The sequence below is a fragment of the Cannabis sativa genome, chromosome 4 (genome assembly GCF_029168945.1).
Source record: "Cannabis sativa cultivar Pink pepper isolate KNU-18-1 chromosome 4, ASM2916894v1, whole genome shotgun sequence".
Classification (NCBI taxonomy): domain Eukaryota; kingdom Viridiplantae; phylum Streptophyta; class Magnoliopsida; order Rosales; family Cannabaceae; genus Cannabis; species Cannabis sativa.
Window position 1 is genome coordinate 53,555,213 of NC_083604.1, and position 9,621 is coordinate 53,564,833.

General features: G+C 34.4%; 3 protein-coding genes across 3 annotated transcripts; all 3 read left to right on the forward strand.

Annotated features, from left to right (window-relative positions):
• Nucleotides 1-225: 225 nt before the first annotated feature.
• Nucleotides 226-1,029, forward strand: LOC133036519 (uncharacterized). Its single transcript, XM_061113057.1, has 2 exons — nucleotides 226-832; nucleotides 940-1,029. The coding sequence occupies exons 1-2, from the start codon at nucleotides 596-598 to the stop codon at nucleotides 1,015-1,017; spliced, it is 315 nt and encodes a 104-aa protein (XP_060969040.1). The 5' UTR covers nucleotides 226-595; the 3' UTR covers nucleotides 1,018-1,029.
• Nucleotides 1,030-2,926: 1,897 nt separating this feature from the next.
• LOC133037263 (uncharacterized) lies at nucleotides 2,927-3,607 on the forward strand. Its single transcript, XM_061114194.1, has 2 exons — nucleotides 2,927-3,118; nucleotides 3,198-3,607. Exons 1-2 carry the CDS (start codon nucleotides 3,065-3,067, stop codon nucleotides 3,438-3,440), a joined length of 297 nt encoding a protein of 98 aa, XP_060970177.1. The 5' UTR covers nucleotides 2,927-3,064; the 3' UTR covers nucleotides 3,441-3,607.
• A 243-nt stretch (nucleotides 3,608-3,850) lies between these two features.
• LOC133036998 (uncharacterized) lies at nucleotides 3,851-5,300 on the forward strand. Its single transcript, XM_061113791.1, has 5 exons — nucleotides 3,851-4,041; nucleotides 4,138-4,436; nucleotides 4,528-4,660; nucleotides 4,804-4,913; nucleotides 4,991-5,300. The coding sequence occupies exons 1-5, from the start codon at nucleotides 3,949-3,951 to the stop codon at nucleotides 5,298-5,300; spliced, it is 945 nt and encodes a 314-aa protein (XP_060969774.1). The 5' UTR covers nucleotides 3,851-3,948.
• Nucleotides 5,301-9,621: the final 4,321 nt, after the last annotated feature.

Below are 9,621 nucleotides of genomic sequence, written 5' to 3' on the forward strand. Positions count from 1 at the left end.
TTTAAGTATAAAATGTTATGTTTTAATTAAAAATCAAAATTTTAATTATTCACGTTTTTCTAATAACCTCGTTGATTAGCAACGAGCTGTACAATACGTTAAAAATCACGTTATACACGCCTATACTAGTTAGGGTGTTACATTATATATATAGAGATTATTTAAATATATATGTTTTGTTTATTTATATGTATATATATAAGGTATATATAGTTATGATAGATTTATTTATAGAGATTTTTACACCTCATGTCAAAATTGACACCTTTTTTACATTTTTATCCTTACACGGTTTTTTAAACATTTTTAACTTTTACATTTTTCAATTTTACTTTTCAAAAAGTTTAATAATTACAATTTTACCTTTTCCCTTCTTCCTTACACACGTACACGCACGCCACCTCATAAATCCTTTCTTTTTTTTTTTTTTGAATTTTTCATTTACCTGATTCTTCCACTCTTCAAACCGAGCTTCCCACGATCACCATTATCAAGCCCTAACCAATTTTTTCTTCCCACGATCACCTTCTCCAAGCCCTCACCCACGTTTTCCTCAACCTACATTGTCATCCTCCTCTATTTTTTCTCTATATAAATGGCAACCACTAGAAGTGGTTCGAAATCACCATCTCCGGCGAAGAAAGTTTCTAAAAAATCGAAGAAGGCTCCAACTGTTACTTCCAAAGTCGAACCTAAAATGGGGTTAAAAAAAATTGCTAAAAATTTAGTGGCTGATGTTCCAGAGACATCGGCCTCTAAGAAAAGAGCCCTTCCTGTTAAAGTAGATGCTCCTAAGACTAAGAGAGCAAAAATTTCCAAGTCTGCACGCGATGTAAGTTTCTCTTTGTTGTTTTTAAATTTTTCTTTAGTTTTTTTTAAGTTGTTTTATTTACGGTGTTACATTTGATGATTTAAAGTTTTCCCCATTTTTTGTTCTAGGTTTCCTCAGATTCTGATTTTGAGGATGAAGTGCATGGTGAGGACCAAAAGCCCAAAGTTGAATCAAAGGTAATTTAAATTTGCTTGGTTTCATTTTAGTGTGTTAATTTTTACATGAGCTTTTTAGGTCACTGGTTTAGGTGTTTATTAGGATGTTTTTATGTTTTTATGGTGTTCTTTATGTATTTCTGTCATGTATTGTGGTTGATGTTGTTTTGTTGTTTTTATTCGGTTGTTGTTTGGTTGTTGAAAAAAAACCCCGGTTCAATTCGTATTTTGTCACAGTTTTGAATTGCTTTTCCCCATTGGTTGGTTATATGTTTATTGTGAATTTGTTTTCGGTTGTTTTACACACTATTGGTATTGAGAAGCATTTTACTAATTTCAATTGCAACAAGATCTTTCAGTTTATTCTTTAGTTTTGTATATGTTTATTGTCGAGTTTTTTCTCGGTTGTTTGTCACACTACTATTATCGACTACCATTTTCGAAATTTCATAACAACGAGTTTGTACGGTGTTGTTTTTATTTTAGTTGTTTATATTTTTTTGAAAGTTGTTTATCTCTTACATTTATCATACGTAAGGGTTTCATAAACGTTGTTTTTAGGTTTTTTATTGGTTTGTAATTTGGTTACTACATTTTTATATATTCATTGTTATTGTATCTAAGATTTGTTTCTTTTGTTTTTCTTTTTTGTTGCGAGGTCCATGCTAGGACCTCAGTGAAGGTTGAAGGAGTTGACCTACCAAAGAAAAATCCCCCTAAGGTGTCTTTTTTTTAAAAAAAAATATTATTTTGATTATTTGTTTTCTATTTTTTTTTTTAGTTTTTTTGTTTTTGTCTGATTTATTTTGTTTATATTGCTACGGGAATGGGATTATATTTATGACCGAAGAATCTGTTCATTGCTAAAGCCTTTTCCACTTTGCTACTTTCCGGGTGATAGAGAACATTAAATCTTGTCTTTCGGATGTACGACTTGAAATCTTTTCAAAAACTGTTTTGGTCATTTCCTTAACCTTCCCGATTTTAAAGTTCAACCCCAAGTGTTTCATGGGTTGTTGCTCGAGAGGTTCGGCAACCTAATGATCTTTGAGTTGTGGGTTATGATACGCGGTGTTAGGCTTAGGTTTAGCATTGAGGAATTTGCATTGATTATTTGGGTTAGGCTGTGAAGGTATTTGTAGTGTCTTAGATTTTAAGCAAGAGGTTAATAGTCTTTGTGAAAGATATTGGCCAACTTCGTCCTCTATCACTAAGGAATACGGTAGGGAATGTTTTACCACCAAGAGGTGGGGTGATTACGATGAGGATGCTTTGTGAAGTTGGCAGTTTTGTATTTCGTGGAGTGGTTCTTGCTTAGTGGCACTAAGCATAAAAATGTACCCAAGTCTATTTTAGATGTTGTAGATAGTGGGAGGTACAATGAATTTGCTTGGGGCCGGAGTTCTTTTGAATTGACTATTTCCTCATTGAAGGGTAAGCTTGATAGTTGGGTTGAGGGGGTTAGGAAGGCAAAGAGTTCGGGAAAGAGGTCGAGTGTTTTTTACACTTTGATTGGTTGTCCTCATGTTCTTCAAGTTTGGTTCTACGAGTGTTGTAAGTACATGAAAGGTAAATCTTGCCAAAAGGAAAGCTCTCGTATTCCAAGGATCACTCAGTGGACATGCAATAGTCAACCTACTTTCAAAGTTTTGAAGACTACTATCTTTGATGTTTCCAAAGATAAGGTATATCTGTTTGTTGTAATTTGGTTTTTCAGTAGTTGTTTTTGTGTTGTTTTTCATTATTATTAATCTTCATAATTGAAATTTTAAATTTTGGTGTTTTTTGATCAGCTGCAACTTTCAAATATGAGGCCCACGGCTGGTGAGTTCAAAGCTTTGAGCGAGCGGTTTCAAGTTCGACACCGACTTCAACTCTTACAAGAGTCTTCCTGTCCCCGAAGAGCCAAGCTGTTGCTCGGAGTGACATTCTCGTCAAGCTTGAGGCCTTTTCTGAGAAATTTCATGGGTTGGAGGTCAAGATCGATTCGTTGCATACTTCCCAACAGAAGATTTCATCTGATTTGGTTGAGTTGAAAGAGTTTGTGTCTGCACAGTTTGTTTCTTTTGGTGCTCAGATGGCTTCAATGCAGACACAGTTTTCTACTGTTTTTGCCGATTCCTATGCCAAGGTATTTTAGTTTTTCAATAGTTGTTTTTCGGTTTTTTTTAAGTTGTTTTATACTAATTTAATTTGTAATTTCAATATAGGAAAAAGGCAGTGACTCTTCTAATGATGATGATGGAGGTGGTGATGAAGCAGATTTTGATTTAAATGAATCTGAAGAAACTGATGAAAATGAAGAAGAGAATGTTATGGGTGATGACGAAGGGGAGGGTAGTGAAGGTGAAGAGAAGGATGATCAAGCCGATGAAGATTCTGACTCAAAAGAAAAAAATGATAATGGCAGTGATGATGATGCCACTGATAGTGAGGAGAAGGTAGATAAGTAGACAATGTAACTAGGTTTTAGTTACTTTGTGTGGTTTATTTTGTTGTAAGTCCGTTTTAGGTAGTGCTCTTGTAATTCTATGTTATTGTTATGTCTCTTGTTATGTTTTATTTTTCAGAAATTTGCAACTATTTTCAGACTATTTATTTGTATTTATTATGTTATTTATATGGTTGTGTTTGTAGATTATGTTGTTCGGAATTTATTGTTGGTCTTATTATTTTACTTGTTGTTTTTATTTTGTTATGTAGTTTTTTTTTAGTTGTTGAAGTATTTCACAAAAAATAACTTCACTTTTTTCCATTTTCTTTTTCCTTTATTTTCTGTATCAAGAATTTCGTTGATTTCAATGACGGCCCTACTCAAATAGATGTTGAGGCTACTGTTTGGTTCGGGGTAAAAGCGAGTTGAGCTTATGGTAATGTTGCTTTTGTGTTGTTTTTTGGTTGTGTAAAGGTTGTTATTTTTTAACCATGCTCTAATTCCTTTTTAATACCATATATAAACAGATGTCTTCAGATGGAATTGGTGGTGATCCTTGTAAACAGATTTCAGTTTCTGAAAATGTTGAGGTTACGGATCGTCGTCTTGTTTGTTTTGAGGTATATTTTTTTTTTTTGGTTGTTTTTTAGTTTCTTCATACTTTTTGTGTTTAACACTGTCTATTTTCTTTCATTTTTGTGGAAAAAATATATTAGATGGGTGCAACAGGTCTCAATGTTGATTCTAACATTGAACTTGAAGATGACCCAATTCCCGTTGAAGAAACTCCTCTTGTTGACAAGAGGAAATCTAAGAAACCCATAGCGCTGACGTCTCCGTTTATGGAGTATGACTCTTCCATTTCTAGTTCTAAAGATGGTTCTGGTTATGGAGTTGTTAAGTATGTGGCTGGGTTGTGTCCTCTCGATGATAAGATTGGTGAAGATGTAGAACATAAAGACGAGATTGATTTTGACTTGTGGCTTGGTGAAGGACGCCGATCGAAGAAAGATCCGTAAGTGTTTATTTTCAGCATTTTTGTTGTGTTTTTGTATTTTTTGTTTTTTACTTTACTATTTATGTTTCATTTTTTTTTTAAATGTTAGGCATGATAAGGAGAAGGTTTACTTGAAGGGTAAGGATAAGATTGTTCCCCCTTTTCGTTTTGGCGTGGAAGATGTTGCAACCAAGATGTGGTTCCACAAGCTTGCATATCCTGGCCAATGTTTGACTAATTCTGTAAGTTAATTTATTTTTTCTTTTGATTTTTTTCAAAAATTTCAGTCTATAGTTTTATTCATGTTGTTTGTTGGTTGTTTTTTAGTTGTTGAAATATAATTCATTTTCTGATTTTCCAACATTTATCATTTTTTATTGTTCAGCATCTGGACATCATTTTTTACTATCTACGTAAAAAAGGAAAGTATGCAAAGGAGCCAAAGGTTAAGTTCACAACCACCGATTGCTTATTCTTCAAAACCATTCATGCTGCGTATGAAAAATTTATTGCACGAGAAAAAAAATCTTTCTTTGATAAGCACTTGACATGCCATTGCTTGATTATATAAGAGGTAGAAAAATGTTATGTGGTTCCCCTTGGCATTTGTGCGATCATGTTTTCTTTATCATCCATATGGAGACTGAATCACATTGGATTCTTGGTCGATTGAATATTGAGGAAAGGCGTGTGTACATGTACAACTCCTTGTCGATCGCTATGAAAGATAGTCTTGCTATCAAAGCTTGTCAGCCATTTGCGGTGTTGTTGCCCCACTTTTTTGCTTTGTTTGATGAGTTCAAAAAGGAAAACAAACCGGTTTGTTTAGACCCTTTCGAAGTTGTTAAGGTTGATGGTTTGCCTCAACAAACCTCGAAGTAAGTTGTTTTTATTTTTTATTTTCAAATGTTTTTAAAATTTGTAATGTTATTTTCCTTTTCTAAGTTTTTCTGCTGTTGTTTTTTGGTTGTTTTGCGATTTGTGGTTGTTTCGTTGCATCGTTCGCCGAATACTTTATTGATATGAAACCGATTCCTCCCATATTTGATGTTGAGAAACACCGTGATAGGCTTCTTTGTGTTGTTCTATAAGTATGCTCGCATGAAAGAAGTGGAATTTATTGATAGTGAAGATGAGGCTCCTCCGAAGGGTCCAAAGAAGAATTTGTCTTAGTTATCTATTGGTTGTTGTTGGAAATACTACTTTTTTTTATGTAGCTTTTGTTTTTCTATTACCGAGATTATGTTCATAATCATAGACAAGTTGTTGTTTCTATCATGTTTTTTTCTTAATTGGAATTGGTTTTTAATTTGTTCATATTTTTGGATTTTTAATCTTTATATTTACTCTTAGTCATGACAGCATACTATAAACAACCTTATTACAACCATCTGACAAACAACTAAATTGCATTTGTAATCACTTTATGTAGTTTAATTTTCCTTCTTATTAATTTCAACCTTCTTCCACTCATTTAATTATTTAACTATAATATTTGATGTTCTTTTGTATATTAATGATAATAATACCAATTCCCTATTATCAATATCTCTCCACATAAAAAATCACAATAAAAAAATGTATGTAACAACCAATCGTAATATGCAGTATGTGTTTTCTAAATGTTTTAATATAGTTGTTTTTTGGTTGATGTGTAGTTGTTTCCACTTCTATGCTGTAATTCTTCTGCGGAGTCTTTTTGTTATGTCCCTTTTGTCCACACTTGCCACACTTGTTTTGTTTCTTTGTTTCCCAAGCTGCTGCCATTCTTCTTTTCCTCGGCCTTCCAGACTTGATTCTCTCCTTTGGAGGCAACACTATGATTTCTTCAAAAAATCTGGAAGTTCCCATTCTCTTACGTTTCCAATCGGGTATCTTGTTTCTTCATATGTTTGCAGCCATGCTTTTGATGTGTAGTATTGTGCACAGTAGTTGTATGTGTTTATGTTCAAGTCCTTCATGACGGCGACTGCATGGTTACATGGCATTTCATCTTTTTGAAATCTATTGCATGTGCACGTCTTCTCCTTCAAGTTTACTATTCTTGTTCTGTCTTCATCTATCACCTCAAACGGAGTTACGGTTTGCTTTGGTTTCACTGCATGTTTTAAACCAACTTTAAAACAACCAAAAAACTATGCAAACACAAGCTCGTTTTAATTTTACTTTATGCGAACGATAATGCGAACTTCCGTTAGTCGCAATGACCGTACATAGTTCCCTATGAGTTTTTCTCGGATGATGGTGTCGGCCTTGTTGTGCATTTTTGTGCCTCCTTTCTATTATTGTATGTCCACTCTTGCATTTGTGCCCTCGAAGCACTCCATTAATGTTGTCACTGGTGTTTCCCTTGCTGCTAAATTTGCTGAGTTCAGTGCCTCAGCTATGTTTGATGTCATGGTAGAGTACCTACAATTTGGACAGTTTCTGTCATAGTTCTACTTTTGGAAAAAAACTCAAACGCAACGCAAAAACAACGCAAATACAACGCTATAAATAGGTGAACATATCATTAATTTTATCCTTCTTATTAGTTTTCACCTGTTGTTTTCTGAATGATACCTTGACCATTTTTCATGGCCAATTTTCTCCAGGTACGGTCTTATGCGCTTATCCAAGTTGTCTAGCTCCCTCATATGGAATTCAAACTCCATTTCTGTGTAAGCTTTTGCGCAAAGAATGGCACTACGAAATGCTTTGCATTTTTCTTGAATTTTGTTTTGAGGTTCGACAAGAGGTGGAAGATGCGATAGCCATGTGTTATTTCGGGGAACACTTTCCTAGTTGCTTTGATGATGCTTTCATGTACGTCGATATTAGGCATTGACATTCTCGAACCCGAATGCTTCTCTTATTTTTTTTAAGAACCACTCCCACGATTTATCGTTCTCGAATCAACTATGCGGTATGCTAGTGGAAAAATTTTAGATTACCGCATCTTGTGTGTTGGCAGTGAGCAACGTGCCTCCATACACGGCCTTTAGGAATGTACCGTCTACCACGATGATTGGTTTGCAGTTTGGCCAACCTTTTATAGCAGCATTCAATGCAACAAATGCATATTTGAAACTGTCATCATCATCTTTCTCTATGTCTATTAATGTTCCTGAATTTTAATCAAACAGAATTTTTTCAAACAACATGTACTCAACGAAATAACAACTCAAAAACAACTATTTTTCACAAATATTTTCACAGTAAAATTTTTAAATTTTTTTTTACCTGGATTTGTTTTCTGTAGCATGTACAGGTATCTAGGCAAGAGATTGTACGACTCTTTAGCATTTCCATGTAGCTGGGTTTGTGCTCGCTCTTTACTACGCCATGCTTGCATGTAATTCATCTTTATTCCGTATTTGTCTTTCATTTCTGTCTTTATGTCTGCAGGGCTGCACTTTGTTTTCAGGTTCAAGAATTTTGGTTTTACAAAGTCTGCTATCAACTTTGATGTAGCTTGTCGTTGATCTCCAAATCTTATTGTAACTGCACATGTGTGTTCTTCTTCGTAGCTCCTTATTATGAATGTTTCTGTGTTTCCATTTTTTGTAGCCTTTAAACTCCATTTGCAGTTTGTGTCCAAACACACTATGTTGTATTCTTTTGTGCAAGATTTCACTACTTTGTATTGAAATGTCTTCTTGATTGCAAAGTAGCATAGTGTACTTATCAATGTTTCTTTGTCCTTGTAAATTTGCCCCTTCTCTATTGTTTCATGTCGTTTGTCATTGATGATCATCATTTCTGTGTTGTCCACTTCCTCTTCTTCTTCCTGGTTGTTTTCTAGTTGCTGTACCATTTCTGCAGCCACAAGCTTTGCATAGTCGATGAAGTCAAAATCTTCATCTACTGCTGTAGTTTTTTCTCTGTTGTTGTCTGGTTGTTGTATGGTTGATTCTGATGACACTGTTACTGTTTCTAGGAAAAATGCATCAACTTCACCAGATCCCATCGTCTGCGCAGATAGTTGTTGCTTGGAAGTTGTTGCCGTGTTGTTTCCGGAGTTGCTGCAAGTCTTCTGTCTTTGCGTTGTTCTCATACGATTCCATGATCATATTGTTCCACACCATTGTTTGGTTAGGTGGTGCCGTGTTCTTGGTTTTGTTCACACACAATGGGTACCTTGTGAAATCAACCTCCTTCGTTAATAGCTTTATGTAGAACAACGGACTTTTGTCATCCTTGATTTGTAGTGGTTGGCCTCCTTCCTTCGGTTGATATTTCGGTTGTAGTTGTGTTGATTCATGGTTGCATTGGAGTTCTTCCATCATTATTCTAATTAGTTCCTCAAAAGTGCACTTGGTCGAAATTAATTCTCCACTTGATTCATAATCAACATAGTTTACGTTGTCATCCCAATGCCCATTGCTCCGCACCAATATTTGTAATGGTTCCGTTTCACCGAAATAATGTAAATTATTTACTTGGTTCAGTTTTTGTAGTTGCAAACAACTATTTTAATCTGTCAAAACAACCAATAAACAACTCTTTCCAACAATAACTTATGCATCTAACACTTTCATCTGACCGACTATTTATATAGGTTAAATCAACTATCAAACAACTATTTCAAAACTGATCACCAATTAATAACAGTACATTCATATTTTCCAGTTTGTAGATCCCAAACAACTATTATTCCACTGTAAAACAACTTGTAAACAACAGTTTCAGAATAAAACACTGTAGCAACTATTTATATGCCTTAATGTTTATTTTCATGCAAACCGTTGTTGTTTTTTTCTCAGATTCATCAATATTTCATTATTATTTCAATTTAATCCGGTTTTCATCAATTAATATCAAATTTCTATTCATCTACACTGAAATTTTTTTTCACGTTCATTAAAAAAATTGTTTACCTTCAATTCTCCTTCTGATTCAATCATGGGTGAGTTTCTTTGATTTCCAGCTCTCCTTCTACTCGGTTCTTCTCCTCTGATCGCGATTTCTTTGTTCAATGATTGTTGTTTTTGAGTTTTTTTGTACATCAATGGAGGTTTACTGGTTTTTTTTTTTTTTCCTGTTCGTTTTTGATTTTGGATTTTCGGGATTCAGCTTGTTTCCTAGGAGTGCTACATTTTTTTAGATTTTGATTTTGCTGGTTTTGGAAGAAAGATGGTTGAGATTGGGTTGTTGGGGTTGGATCGCTGGGTCACGAAGAAGGCTGAATTTGGGTCACGAAGAAGATGGTGTTCCGTTTTGC